Source organism: Peromyscus californicus, unplaced genomic scaffold (genome assembly GCF_007827085.1).
Source record: "Peromyscus californicus insignis strain IS unplaced genomic scaffold, ASM782708v3 Scaffold_18__1_contigs__length_77618521, whole genome shotgun sequence".
Taxonomy (NCBI): Eukaryota; Metazoa; Chordata; class Mammalia; order Rodentia; family Cricetidae; genus Peromyscus; species Peromyscus californicus.
In genome coordinates, this window is record NW_026294480.1 from 26,176,269 (window position 1) to 26,192,301 (window position 16,033).

The 16,033-nt window shown below is 40.5% G+C and overlaps 1 protein-coding gene across 4 annotated transcripts in view; it reads right to left on the reverse strand.

Moving 5' to 3' along the window:
• Positions 1-12,766: 12,766 nt before the first annotated feature.
• The window catches only part of Zfr (zinc finger RNA binding protein), a 64,671-nt gene continuing 61,404 nt past the window's right edge, over positions 12,767-16,033 (reverse strand). For all 4 annotated transcript variants that reach the window (XM_052743103.1, XM_052743101.1, XM_052743104.1 and 1 more), the window contains 3 exons: positions 14,964-15,075; positions 14,748-14,845; positions 12,767-14,264 (listed from right to left, as the gene is read on the reverse strand). In XM_052743103.1, coding sequence (XP_052599063.1) covers positions 14,085-14,264; positions 14,748-14,845; positions 14,964-15,075 — 390 coding nt within the window. In that variant the 3' untranslated portion in view covers positions 12,767-14,084. The remainder of the gene's footprint in view (positions 14,265-14,747; positions 14,846-14,963; positions 15,076-16,033) is intronic.

Here is a 16,033-nt window from a genome sequence, read left to right on the forward strand (position 1 = left end):
TGGCGTCTATTCACCATTCATCCACCTGGGCTCAGGAACATGTTCTCAGGGCAGCCAAGGAAAGCAGGCAATGCCGGACTCTGCAAATAACTCTCACAGGCTTTGGAAATCAGAATAGGAACAGTACGGCCCAGCTGAGCTGGGGACTCAGAAGGGCCGGGGGAAAGGGGGCACAATTTTCCACTACCTGTGAGGAATCAGCTACAGAGGAAATATCCAGAGAAACAGTTTGAAACCACATGTCATGAGAGAAGTAATCCGTGCGCTTGTAAAAAGAAGGCTCTCTGTTCTGCTTTCTCCTGCTCTCATATCAATAAGGAAGTACCATTCTGCTTTTCCCACTTCAAAGAAAAGACATCCACAAAGGCCTAGAGACCCAGCTGAGAGCAAATGAGTAGAGAGATGAAGACAAGGACTTGGCTCTGGAGGTTACACCAGTGTTAGAATGCACGGTCTTCTAGGAGACACAGATAGAAGGACTAGTTTTAGACACATCTACAAGCCTTCAAATATCATATAAGGAAGCCTGGGAGAGTTGTAACCCCGCTCAGACCTGTAGACTTTCTCCATAAGGGGCTACTCTTGACTGGCATCTGGAATCTCTCAGCCCTGGGGAGAGCTTGTGAATGCTAACGCTCCCTAGAGCTGCAACATTTTACAGACCTGTAATGACTCTTGAGAGCATCCCACCACTACCAGAGTTCGGGCCTCTTTTATTTAAATCCACAGCATGACAGCCTGTTTTAAGTTATTTTATCCCATTTTAAAGTTATTGGTCCCAAGTTACATACTTCATTGTCTGCTCACCTCATTCTTGGAGAGGGCAAGACAAGAAAGAACCCAGTGGGAGACAAGGGTTGGTCTCTATTGACCCCCTTACATCTAACTCCACAAAGCTGTCCTCTGACTTCCACAGGCCCAGGTGGGGGCACACACATACAATAATACAATAAAAATGCAAGGAATTGATAATTTTTTATACTTATTGAGTATATTTAATTCTTTAGGACAAAACCTCTGATGTACAATTGCTGAGTCAAAGGCTCTCTATATGTATGTGTTAAAAAAACACCAATAAGATGCTAACTGAGGCTAGATATAGTAGTGCATGCCAGTAATGCCAGCACTCAGAAGGTTGAGGAATGAAAATCATGGGTTTGAGGCCACAGCTGGTTACAAAACAAGTTCCAGGCCATTACTCACTGGAGAGCAAGACTGTCCAAAAACTTAGCATTAGGAATCACCATAATGGTGATAATAATAAGGCAGATTGAACTGGTATTTTGCAACTTTAAGATCTTGGTATTGATAGCTCAGACCTTAACATTTTCTTCTTTTGTTTTGTTTTTGTTTTTTGAGACAGGGTCTCACCATGTAGCTGTGCCTGTCCTGGAACTCACTATGTAGATCACGGTGGCCTTGGACTCACAGCGTCCTCGGGCCTCTGCCTTCCAAGTTCTGGAGTTAAAAGAGTGCACCACTATGCCTATTGAAACTTTAATATTTTCAGTCTTTATGTATTTTGTCAGTCTGATTGATAAACATTCTGTTAGCTTTAAAATTTTGTGCACTTATTTGATTACTAGTAAGGTTAAAATTTTGGCTTCTCTGTGTAGTTTTGGTGCCTGTCCTGGATCTCGCTCTGTAGACCAAGCTGGCCTTGAACTTACAGAGATCAGCCTGGCTCTGCCTCCAGAATGCAAAAGTTAAAGGCATGCACCACTGTCGCCTGGCTTTTTTTTTAAATTTATTTTTATTTTATGTGCATTTGGTGTTTTGGAGTTACAGACAGTTGTGAGATGCCATGTGGGTACTGGGAACTAAACCCAGGTCTTCTAGGAGAACAGTCAGTGCTCTTAACCACTGAGCCATCTCTCCAACACTGGCTTCATCTTCCTGTAAGCCATTTATATTTCTTTTGAGATTCATCTGGACACATAAACATTATATTACCATCCTCACTTTTTTTGAAACAGGATCTATATTAATGTTTTATTTCTGGAACAAAGATGTGAGAAAAACTATTTAAAGGAAGGAGTTACTTGTTTTGAGTAATGTTTTCAGCACATAGTCCTTGGCTCCACTGCCTCTGGTCCATATGAAGAGGCTGCTCACATGGAAACAGAGTAAGGAAGAGGCAAGGGTCTGTGAATGAAACTTTGAAGACTAAAAGGCAGGGTCATCAAGATGGCTCAGTAGGAGAAGGCACCTGCCCCACAGGCCCATCAACCTGAGTCCAATTCCCAGAATCCAAGTGAGGTGGGAAGAGAAAAGTGTCTCCACCTCTGACCGCTGCATACATACTATGGTTCATGCTCATCCTCCAGAATGCACACACACACACACACACACACACACACACACACACACACACACACACACAAATAATAACCTGAGTAAAAAAAAAATAGATCAAGGGAGACAGTCCATGAAAAATTATTAGATTATAAGATTATTATAATATAATCCAATTATATAATAGAATTATATAATCATATATAATAGGCATATATAAAATGAATATGTGCGTTATATTGCATATATTATAATTATGAGACTATTATGTATATATAAACTTTCTGTTGGGTTATTAGTAGTCATACAGAGTACTAATTTAGAAGTAAATTCCATCTAGCTTCCTGTATGTGTTTTAGGATTTGAGTCTGAAGCAGGTAATTAGGAACTAAGTTTGTGCACCCCAGATGTACTTAATAGTCTGTGATCCTTTAACCTTTCAGAGATCGGCGGTATATGGCATTTAAAATGTTTAAGTTTTCTGCAGTGAACTATGACCATTCCTAACAGTGACCTTTGAGGTCTCCAAAAAGTTGATGGGGTCCTGCAATGACAAATCCACCTAGACTGTACTAGTGCCATTAAGCTGACAAACACCACCCAAGTATTAGTTTCGGACTACAAACAGATCAGGACAACTTCAAAGCTTCTAGCTGAGAGGGTCCAACCTCATAGACTACTCTTCCAGGACTTCAGTGAAGCCCTGCACTTTTCCATCACAAAGATACTGGACAAGAAATGATACCACTAACTGTCCCAGGACTTGACCAGTATCCCAGTTTTCTCAGGGTCCTCTAAAGATGCCCAGACAACAGGAAGTAACTTTAAGAACACAATGGACACATTCCCAAGAGTTGGGATGAGAGGTTTTTGGTCGTTCAGTGGATTATGGATGTTTTTCATTGTTTGGGGGGGGGGGGTTAGCTTCAAGTTGTTATTGGTCATGGTCATGGATGAAACTAAACAAAGGAGGTTGGATTAAAAGGTTCTTTCTTTCCTTCTTTCTCTCTCTCTTTCTTTCTTCCTTTCTTTTTCTTTCCTCTATCCTTCTTTCTCTCCTATCTTTTGGGGAAAAAGGTGGATATAGGAATTATAGGATAAAAGGATAGATTATTGAATCTACTTTTAAACTAAAAAACAACTGCTAGTCTCAAATATTTTACATTGGTATGGGTTTTTGTGTACTGATACAAATTCAAGGTTATTTTTGTCACAATATACTGAATATATGTTTCTATTTTTATTGAAGGTACTGTACCTATGCATCTCATTTAAAAATGTAACATAAAGTTCTAGTTCTTGAAAGCTATTATAAGAAACTGTTTATAATTAATAAATGCAGGTTAGTAGTTAGTCATCTATAACAAACTTATACTCACATTAGGTATGTTTTCAAGGTTAAACAGAGATATATATTTTAGATAGATAGGTGGTCTTCAAACACTTCAGAGATCTACAGAATATGGCATTTAAAATGTTTTGATAACATAAGGCTTTTCATGACAGTGAGATATATCTACTTCAAAGAAGATGATGGGCATTGAAGAACCTCCACATAGAGTTGCTTTCAACTAGCCACTGGGCAAGAAACTGCCCTTGCCGTGAGTGCTGACAGTATGCTGTCCAAACTGGACAAGCAGGACACAAAGGAAGTTGATTGATTGCTGAGCTTGGCTAAGACAAGCTAGACCAGTCCTTTAAAATTCCTGCTTCACAGAAAACTCTGTCAGATATTCTATTGCCTGTAGGCCAAAGATGGATGGCCCAACATTGCAGAGAAACCTTGGGTGACTGTCCAGGCATCTAGCTGTATCTGTCATTTCTATGGTTTTGGAAGTTGCTTGCTCTGCACTTCTTGTTTGCTCAGGTAATAGTTTATCCTTCTCAGGTCTCTGATAGGGTTGGAGACTAGACAGTTATAGTTTTACAGTTTTCCTTATTACCAAATTCAGAAAAACTTACAAAAGAGATATAAAGCTTATTAGGTTGAGCGACATATAAGTTGTTTATCTAAGAAAATGTTTTAAGGTCTAAAAAGATATTTTTAGGTTGGTAATATCAGTTATGATAGAAAATGGTTTAGGTATAAAACTTTGGACTCACCAAAATAGGAGAGATAGCAGAGTATGTTCTCCAAATTTGCCAAATACAAATGGACTGGACATTGTGAATGTAATTCTTTTTTTTTTTTTTTTGAGACAGGGTTTCTCTGTGTTGTTTTGGTGCCTGTCCTGGATCTCACTCACTCTGTAGACCAGGCTGGCCTCGAACTCACAGAGATCTGCCTGGCTCTGCCTCCCAAGTGCTAGGATTAAAGGTGTGCGCCATCACCACCCAGCTGTGAATGTAATTCTTACCTGATAATAGTTCTTATTGCATATAGTTTTACTGTTTTAGAGTTAAAACCTTTCCTTTTTATTTAGACAAAGAAGGGAAAATGTTGTGAGGTATTTGATCACATCATGAACCCAAAGTTTACATTTGCCTTAATTAAATGAAATCAACCTTGGGTCAAGAGGTGGAGCCAGCAACTAATTGACAGAAAGTAAACATAGAGAGTCAGAGGGAGTCTGGAAGATGGATAGAGAAAAGCACAGGAAGTAGTAGGGAGGGACTTTGAGTGTGGTGGTCCTTTTTGGTTTGGCGGAGTGGAAGGACACTCTCTTTCTGAGACTCCAGCCAAGTTGCTCAGCTGGTTGCTCCTCAACCTCTCTGAACTAGCAGGTTTTCACCCCAGCCTCTGACACCTGAGTCTTACTGATAAATATAATAATAAAGATTTAGTTAAAAACTACATTTGGTGGCAACGGCAGGAGGTGGATACAGCTGGATGTAAAAGTCCCACTGAGCCGCTGCCTGAGAAGTGGAAGTAACTCCAGAGCTGCAATGACTGGCTGAAACAGCAGTAGATTCAGGTGCAGCCACTGTGCCAGCAGAAAAACAACAAGAGGCCTTATGGATAGCTACATAAAAACTGACTACAACATTCAGATATTGCTTGACAATGTTTGTCTATTACCTGCTTCAGTGATTACCATTGTAAAACTCTGTTAAATACTTCTGTGAAGTATATATATATATATATATATATATATATATATATATATATATATATATATATCCCTCATTCTTTCCCCCATGTGATGCCTTCTGTGCTGTTCAATAGAATAAAGCCCTTTGTTAGGGACAGATACAAAATATTGACAGAGAGATACAGGTAGATGGAATGGCAAGACAGCATTCAGACAGGCACAGATTTGGACTCAGACAATTAACGAAAGGGATGATGGGAGACACAGGGAGAGAAAAACAGAGAAATACTTTGATCTTTGTCCTTCATGCAACACCCAGACGTTGATGTGTCTGAGATTATTATTATTGATGTGTTTAAACTGACACAATTGATGTTAATTCTACTTTGATGGTCTGGTAAAATTCACCAGTGAATCTGTCTCAGCTTGAACTTCTTTTAATTGGGAGAGTGAAAATAATTTTTTAAAAAGTTATGTTTTTTTTGGCGTGTGTCACTGCCCTCCAGTCAGATCCCCTAGAGCTGGAGTTACAGGTAGCTGTGAGCTGTCTGACGTGGGTGCTGGGAACTGAATTTGGGTCCTCTGGGAGAGCAATATGTACTCTTAACCAGTGAGCAATCTCTCCAGTCCCATAGTTGGGAAATTTTAATAAGTTTCTATCTTCCTCCTTGTTATAGTTGTTTGAATTGTTTATCATCTCTTGGTTTAGTTTTGTTATGTTCCTTTTTTTTTTGGACTTCCAATAAAAAAATTTTATTTGGATTTTCATATATATACATATATTCATATATATATATATATATATATATATATATATATATATATATATATATATATATATCAGGATAAGACCTGATGATGTTTCAAATTCTATTGTTACCCTTTGTGGTAATTTGAATGCCATTAGTCCCAATAAGCTCATAGGGAGTGGCACTATTTGGAGGTGTGGTTTTGTTGGGGTAGGTATGGCCTTGTTGGAGGAAGTACGTCATTGTGGAGGCGGCCTTTGAGGTCTCATATATGCTCAAGCCACACCCAGTGTCTCAGGCCACTTCCTGTTGCCTGTGAGTCAAGATGTAAGAACTCTCAGCTCCTTCTCTAGCACCCTGTCTGCCTGCGTGCTGCCATGCTTCCCACCAGGATGATAATGGACTAAACCTCTGAACTGTAATTTGCCACCACAATGAAATGTTTTCCTTTATAAGAGTTGCTGTGGTCATGGTGTCTCTTCACAGCAATAGAAGCCCTAACTAAGACACCCTTTTCTTCTCTAATTTTTTAGTCTTTTCTATCTCTTTCTTTGGGGCAGTTTGGCTAAAGTTCTGTCATTCTTATTTATCCTTTTGAAGAACTCACTCTTGGTTTCAGTGTTCCTTTTTTTCATTTGTTTCATTCATTTCTGCCTTGATCTTTATCCCCAGTTCTTGTTCTTTCATTTTTCACTCATTGTAGAACATCATGGTTTTTATAGTTTTAGTAATAAGATTCATATACTCATTAATTTTCAAATAATTGACAGTGACATTTGCACATAGACACAGATCAGATGTAATGGATCTGTGAATGATTCTCTATAACTTGCTTTGTTGTTGTTGGTTGGTTTTGAGACAGGGGTCTCACTTATGTAGCTCTGGTCACACCAAGACCCTAGGGAACAAAGAGAAGGAAGGGAAAGGGGTCAGGTCTTACAGTCCTGTCCCCCAACAACCTAAGGCACTTCTAATAGGCACCACCTCTTTTATTTTTATTTATTTATTTATTTGTTTGTTTCCTAGACAGGGTTTCTCTGTGTAGTTTTGGTGCCTGTCCTGGATCTTGCTCTGTAGACCAGGCTGGCCTCGAACTCACAGAGATCCGCCTGGCTCTGCCTCCCAAGTGCTGGGATTAAAGGCGTGCGCCACCATATCCACCTTTGTTATTTTATCAGTGTGAGTGCATGGATATGTACCACAGAGCATATGTAGAAGTCAGAAGACAACTTTCAGGAGTCAGTTCTCTCCCTCCACTGTGGGTTCTGGGGATCAAACACAGGTCTCAGGCTTTTATATGGCAAGTGTTTTTACCTACTGGGTCGTCTTGCTGTTCCAGTGATCTGTTTTCAAGAGGTATAAGCTTGCTTAGACATGTTGTTATTGTTGCTGTTGTTTCCTTTTGTAAACTGTTGGTTGAACACAGGGTCTTATCCATGCTAGACATGTACTCTGGTGCTCATCTTTATCTCCAGTTTTTTTTTTACATTTTATTTCCTTTCGATTTTTTCAAAGGATTTATTTGTTATGTATACAGTGTTTTGCCTGTATGTATACATGCAAGCCAGAAGAGGGCACCAGATCTCATTACAGGTGGTTGTGGTTGCTGGAACTTGCCAGTGCTCTTAACCTCTGAGCCATGTCTCCAGCTTTCCTTCCAATTTTTTTTTTTTTGTTTTGTTTTGTTTTGTTTTTTAGAGACAGGGTTTCTCTGTGTAGTTTTGGTGCCTGTCCTGGCTCTTTCTCTGTAGCCCAGGCTGGCCTCGAACTCACAGAGATCCACCTGCCTCTGCCTCCCGAGTGCTGGGATTAAAGGCGTGCGCCACCTCCGCCTGGCCCAATTTTTGAGATAATGCAATAGTTGCTGTTCTTGTGGCTGTGACAAGATCCTCGACAGGAACTAAAGGGTGGGTTTATTCTGGCTCACACTGTAAGGGTACAGTCAAGCACAGTGGGAAAGATCTGCTGGCAGGAAGGAGCCTGAGGCAGCTGGTCCCATTGCAGAGAGATGAAATGGTAGCCTCTCTTTCTTCTCATGCAGTACAGGACCCCTTCACTGGGAAGGCTGCTACCCACATCTATAGTGGGTCTACCCATCAAAATTAACCCAACCTGGAAATTCCCTCACAAATAACAAAGATCCCCAGAAGTTTGTCTCTAAGGTGGTTCTAGGTCCTGTCAAATTGGCAGTAACCATCACAGATAGGTTTTAATTTGTCCAGAATTGTCTCTATCTTGCGATCCTCTGTCTCAGCCTCTTCAACAGCTAATATTACAGGTCTGGACCACTAGGCCCAGCTCTGAATTGTTTATTATTTATTTTACTATTTTTGTTTTTTTGAGACATGGGGTCTCACTATGTAGCCCAGGCTGGCTTTGAACTCACGGAATTAAGAGATTTATCTACTTTTGCCTCCCAAGTGCTGGATTAAAGGTGTGTGCTACCATTGCCTGACCTCTATGTTTACTATAGTGGCTGGCTTTTCCTTCCGATCCTCAGATAAACTTTATTTGGGTACACAGATAAAATATCACTACATAGCCTGAATTGTTTTTAATGGTTTTGGAAGCAAGGTAAGGCTAGCCTACAAAACGAGTTGAGTCCTGGGATTTTTAACATAATGGGGTCATTTGGACTAATTTTTTCCCCTCTCCAGTCTGTTCCAGTCCTCTCCACCATCCCCCTTTCAGTTTTCTGCCTAGAAACCTGTTTTAGTTGCCACCCACTTCTCCACCCATGGTTGTGTCTAAGGCGAAGCAGTGGAAGACTGAAGGTGAATACACTTTTGTGAGCAGTAGGATGGTGGATACTTTAATTATGGTTCTCTAATTAATTGGCTACTAATGACATTTTGGAGTCCTTGATTTGTTCCTATGCATTTCAGCCAGGATTTCTGTTTGTTTTTGGAGACAGGGTTTCTCTGTGTAGCCCTGGCTGTCCTGGAACTCACTCTGTAGGGCAGGCTGTACTTGAACTCAGAGATCCACCTGCCTCCCTAGTGCTGGGATTAAAGGCGTGCGCCACCACTGAAGTGTGTTTCACCCAGGTCTTATAGCTGCATTCAGTGGTGATGATGGGCAAGAGAAGTGCTTACTTCTTCTCCTAGGAAGCAGAATTTGAAGATTTCAGTTTTAGCTCTTTCCTCTTTACCATATCTAATACTAAGCCCTCCTTCATGTCCTTTGAGATTTCATAAAATCCATACAACTAAGAATTCTAGCTGGGTGTGGTGGCCCATGCCTTTAATCCCAGTACTCTGGAGGCAGAGGCAGGCAGGTCTCTGTAATTCAAGGCCAGCCTAGTCTACAAGGACAGCCAGGGCTGTTACACGGAGAAACTCTGTCTTGAAAAACAAAAACCAAAACAATAATAATAATAATAATAATAATAATAATAATAACAATAATTCTAGGGCTGGCAAGATGGGTCAGTGGGCAAAGACACTTGCTGTCACATCTGACAACCCGAGTTTGATCTCTGGTACCCTCTTAGGTTGTTCTGTGATCATGTACACCATGGTACACACCCCCACTCCAACACCCTCTTCATCTTTTCTCTCTCCAACATGATCTTTTTGTTTCCATTTGCTCTATGGTTTCTACTACATTACATGGTTCAAAACAATTCCACTGGATTGGGGATTCAAGACAGAACACAAGTTTATCTACTTTCTCACTAAGAATTCTCACAGGTGTGGCGGCATATGCCACTCAGCATTTGGGAGGTAAAAGTAGGGCCGCTCAGGAACTCAGGGGGCTCCATAAGTCTGGACTACATGAGGCCTTGTTTCAAAAGTTCAAAACACAACAGTAAAACTAAAACTAAAAATTTCTCTTGGGGTTTGCAAAATGGCTTAGAGGGTAAAGGTGCTTTGGCTGCCAAACATGACTAGCGATTATCTTGGAAGCAGAGAACTGACTCCCTCAAGGTGTCCATTAGTGCAAGTACACACATACACAATAAACGACTCCACTCCCACACCTCCTGCAAAGGCTGTGCTTCCTCAGCTCCCAGGCCCATGCCCTGAACCCCTATAACCATTGAAACAAGATGCTTCTGCCAGGTACTATAGTAGGACAGGCCCATAGGGTTGAGGAAATTGGCTCAGACTAGTTGCCAAGGCATGTACATAACGTACTCCTTATGAGCCAACCTGGAGTCTGCCTGAGGGCCTAGCAACAGGAACTGTCAGAGTTCCTGATCGTGCCCTGCCAATGAGGGATGACCACACAGACTGGGTGCTGGGAGGAGGGTATATAAGGCCTACCCTGTTATTGAAGAAATGAGTTCATTATTTGTCTTCAATGAACTTGAGGTGTCTGTGCTATTGACTCCGCACCTTCTCACTCCCTCCCCCAAGGAAGCCCTTGGAATCCAAGCAACAAGGTACTTGTCCTAGTGATGAGAACACAGAAAATGATCCAAGAAGTGGATTCAGTGCTGTGATTAAACCAACCTTAGAGTTCATAGGCCTTTGCAACTAGTTGTTGGGAGGAATGTGTACGAATTTGGAGCTGAGGGCTGGATAAACCCTAGAATGCAGTAGACATTAACAGGCTAGGATAGGAAACATGGGTAGTTGAGACTGGGCTTCCAAAGTGTCAGAGGAAGGACTTCTTTAAGAATTAGTCTAAGGACTGTGGCTGTTTGTTGATAATGAAATGTCTTGAGTAAAATGCTGAATACAAGTAGCTGATAAAAGTTGTTTGTTGGGAGAAATTTTAGGACAGGGTAATATATGGGCTCTGGCATGGTTACTACTCAGAGAAAAGATGTAAATACATAGTTCAGCAAAGAACTATGAATTACAGTAAGACTATGTTAAGAGTGGGGTGAAGGAAAGGTGCTTTGAGAGCAGGACCCAATACACTTCAGGTCTTAGGGGTTAAAACTGAAATCCTAGCTGAAAATATGCATTTGAGCTGGCTATACTCCTCATGGTGTGGTTACTAAAGAGCTGGCCCCATCCCCTGCCAGCCAACAGCACTGTGACAGTGACATGGGCTGATACAGTTGCAGGACAGCTCACCCTGCCCTTTGTTGGGAGACACAGAATGACCAACTCAGCTACCATCCAGGCCCAGATCCAGAGCTTTGAGATGGCCCACCCCAACATCTATCCCATCTATGAGCTGCTGGAGCATGAAGGGACTAATCCCATAGAATCACAGCCACAGGATCTCCATGACTGAGCAACAGCAGGATATTCCCAGAGGAGTCTCAGAGAGGGCCCAGTGTTGATTTGGGCCAGAGGCCAGAGGCCTTGATTCAGATCAATGACTCACTGCAACGAACATCTGCAAATAAAGCTGTTTGCGCAAAAGGGAATACTGTGTGACACACCACGGCTTCCAAGGCTACCATGTGAATATGGTGAACATGTGATGGAGAGACAGGAAAAACAGAGTAGAGTGGTACATGTAGGGTGGAACTAGAGATGGGACAGCTATGACTGGTACGAGAGAAAGCAGCAATTGATAGAGGAACAGACGGTTGCCCAGAGGCATTGGAGAGATTTAAAAAAATTTTTTTTTCTTTTTGGGGGGAGGTTACAGGCATGGAGGGCAGATGTGGAAGGACTGGGAAATGAGAAAGACTGAGGTGTATGACGTGAAATTCCCAAAGAATCCATAAAGATTATTTTCTAACTATTCATTTGGAGGAAAAGAGCTCAGAGTACCTCCAGGGTAACCTGGCAGAAAACACTGCCTAGGTGTTTTCCCAGATTCACCCATGAAGCCACATGGAGCCCAATGAAGCTGTGTGGTTGGCATCCTGATACAACAGTTACTGTCATGGAGGTTTGAAACAAGGTTCTAAGAGTCACTGATGCTAGGCAATGTGTAGCAGGGTCAGATTCCCTACACAGAGCTCCTTAGTGGAGACACCAGGGTGTGTGATGCCAGAAATGTGGGGTGTTCAACTGAGGAAAGCTGTCAGCACTGAAGGGGATGGACCAAGAGAAGTCATGTGGACTATGAATGACAAGGTGCAGGGGTAGGGCTGCTCAGTGTGCTGCAGGTCACCTCATGACATGCATGACTTGGACACAGAGCCAGGGATAGAATGCTTTTTTAGATATGAAGTAGCCTGACCCCTACAACCAGGTGCCGTGTTTAAACACTTGGTGCCCAACTAGTGGCAGTTTTGAGAGGTTATGAAACTTCTAGGATATGGTCTAGGGTGAGAAGTCTTGTCCTGCCTCTGCTTCCCATTCGACCAATATGTAGAGTTCCAGCTTCACCCTTCTCATGTAATGAACCCACCTGTGGCTACACCTTCCCCACCAAAATGATTAGCCTCTCAAACTTTGAGCAAAAACACTTCCTTCCTTTCAAAAAAAAAAAAAAAAAAAAAAAAAATCTAAAAATTATCTGGGTACTTAAAACCTCCTAGCAAAAATCTAAACATAAAAATAAAGGCATGCTGAAGTCAGACAGATAGTACTACAGTTCTGTAAGAACACTCAGAGACTTCTAGTCTTTAGTCTGGGGAGGGTTCTGACCCTAGAAAAGTGAACCAATTTGGTGGTGAATCTAAAAACTTTCAGAATTATGTGACCAGCCAACATACACTTGGCAGGAGTAACACATACATATATGGTATATATATGAATATGATTTTACTGAAGCGTACGTAGTATCAAGCCAAAGTCATCTTCATCAAGTCTACCACATAATACAATGAAGTCGTTCTATGAATTTAAGTTTTTATTTCTGTATCTCACTGTAGTGCTGTGACAAACAACATCTGTGTACCAGAGCATACATACACCAACAGGAAGATGGAACTTGCATCACACCACTGCTAGGGTATTAGCATTTTATATGAGACATAAGCATGTAAGATGGCCACACCAAATAATTTTCTGTTTTTTCCTTAGATAATCTTATTTTTTTTAAATCAGTAATACTTTATCAATCTCACTGTTAATAGACCTATAGATGATCTGGATGATGGGATGTGTGGGGATCATTCAACTGTGTTATACTGTTAAGAGCTGTTAGAGTAATTACACACACATTAATAAGGAACTGTCACCATAATTAAGGGCTAGTTATTGTTAGTTGCACAATGATAAAGTTCTTTTGAAAACAATAGCCCACTTATATGTGAAAAATGCCCTTTCCACTTGTACAGAAGAAAAAGTATTCAGAAAGTTATTTTTGGCCTTGCTATGTCAAAAAGTCAACTGTACAAAGATCTACGTGTTAAACCTAAAATTATAATTTTAAAAGACTATTAAAAACAAAAATGTCATGCATTTTATTATCAATTATGCAGAGGCTTTAAAACTGTTGCAAGACCATATAGTATATATTAGCTTTTATACTGCTAATGCACAACTAACAGCAAACTTGATTAGATTAACGAATTTGTCTTAATTACACCTTTATATATCACACTAGATAGACAAATGCCACAAGATCTGCAGAAACACCCAGTTCTGAGCACTCAAATGGCAGGGTAGATTTTTGTATTTTAATCCTTCACATATAGAATAACAAAAGGAAAAAAATCCTGCAGTTTCACGTTACAAAAAAACGTACTGCTGTGAAATATTAAGGGGTAAAGGATATGATCTATAACACAAAGTAACTTACAACTAGGGTCAAAGCAAACAAAACTTCTAAATAAAAGTATCAAAACACATGGAGCAACTGAAGCACAAATGCTGCATTAAATACAGTCAAGATTTCATAACACAATACACTAGTTAATAAAAGACACAAAAATACAGGGAGTAAGGGCAACCAGTCAATAAAATCAAAATAATGGGGAAAAAAAATGGAACCACTATTTTTGCCCTAGTTGAATTTATTTTTCAGTGTCTTTCCATCCATATAATACCTAACACTGTACATTAAGTTTTTTAATGTCATAGAAAAACTTGGTTCTTCCATGAAACTCTACATTGTTGATAAACTTTGAAGTAGACATTACTATGAATGGAAAACAGCCAATAAAGCGGCACCTATTTGAACACTGAGGATTTACAGAAACTTTTTAAAAGTTATCATAATCCTTCTTGTCTTTCTTCCCCTCGGCTTCAAATCCGTCTACTCCGTCACTATCCCTTCTTCGTTTCCTGTTGTTGTGGATGTTAAAGCGTTGGTTCATTTGTGGTAATGGATCCATTCCAAGAACTTTGTGTATCTGACGGAATGCAAGCAGTCTCAATGCAAACTGAAAATAAGAGTCAGAATAAGGAATGAATTTTAAAAATCAGATGTTCTAAAATTTGTACTTTATATTTATCCCTTTTTTGGGGGGGTGCACATTTATACCATGATCAGAGTACAACTTGGGGGCCATTCTCTCTACCATGTGGGTTCTAGGAACCAAAGGTCAGGCCATAAGGCTAGGCAGCACACACTTTTACCTATAGATTATCTCACTGACACAAAAACACATGAATTCTTATTTAGTTCACTTCCTCATATAACAATATGAGAAAAAAAACTTAATGAAAGAAACACCCTGAATGGGTGCTGAGATTAAATGAGTGTGCCCCACCACCTCTGGAAAGGTACATCTTTTCAATATCCCCTTTAAAGGCTTACTTTCCAAATAATTATCACAGTGACTATTATACAATTATTTCATGTAACTAAACATTTACAAAACCTCCAAACCTTAAGGACAGTAATCCAACAAGTATTCAAATACCTGTGCACTGGATGTAATGTCTTCACGTTGTTGGTCAGTCATTGTTGCCAAAGTATCAAAGGGATCCTTTTCACAAGGATCCAGAAGTCCAGGGCTGCCTATAATGATCATTGTAAAGAAAGAAAAGCATTATTAGCATTATCTCCTTGGGGAAGTAGGCCTCTTATTCAATAAAGAAATCAACTTAATTTTACGTAATAAAAACCCGCGACTTACCTTTGAGAATAATCCCTGAAGAAATGCACTCAAATACTCTTCTCAGGGCATCTCCAGGGCTCTGAGGGCTGGAAGCACTACTGATTGCTTTCTCTACCAGCAACTCCATTGCCTAAGATTAAAGACATAAAATACACTCAACAGCTTAAAGACCGTTTTCAAATACCATCAGAATGATGGGCAAGTGTCCTTCAAGATTTTGAAGATTATGGAAGTTATGATAAGGCAATGAGCCAGTGAGACGGCTCAAGCGGTAAAGGGCACTTGCTGAGGAGCCTGATGGAACCTCCATGGTAGAGAACTGACTTTTCCAAGTGGTCCTGAGACACACAGACACACCACTGATGGAACCTTAAAGGTACAAAGAACTGACTTCTTCAAGTTGTTCCAACACATATGCAAATGTAAAATAATAATTTTTATAATACAAAAATATTCAAGTTAAATAAAAGCCTCTCATATCTCTTTAGAGGCTGAAGCAGAATTATTTAAGCCCATGAACTGGTTGAGAATCGAGTCTGGGTAACCTAGTGCCACCTCAATAATAAACAAAAAAACCAGGCTGGGCCCTGGGGGCAAAGACAGGACAGTCTCTGCGAGTTAGAGGCCTGCTTAGTCTACACAGTGAGCTCCAGGACAAAAGAACTACAGAGAGACCTCCATCTCAAAAAAAGCAAACAAAGAAACAAACTCAAGGCAGTAGATCAGAAGTTCAAGGATGGACTATACAATGAGTCCCCAAGTCCAAAAGTTATGGGGACACCAATTTTACATTTTAAGTTTGAAGAGAAACATCAGGTTAATAACTACAGACTCTAACAGGGTTTCTCTGTGTAGTCCTGGCTGTCCTCAAACTTGGAGATCCACCTGTCTCTGTCTCCTGGGTGCTAGGATTAAAGGCGTGCGCCACCACTGCCCTGCCTGTTTTTTTTTTTTTCAAAATCACTGCATACCTACTAGTAGACACCTCTTCCTCTCTGTCCTTTCCTCCTCTAATGTACTTTCAAATTCTACAGATTTACCTACTCCAAACACTGCATGCAAAGTGAAGCATATGAAGGCTATCTTCT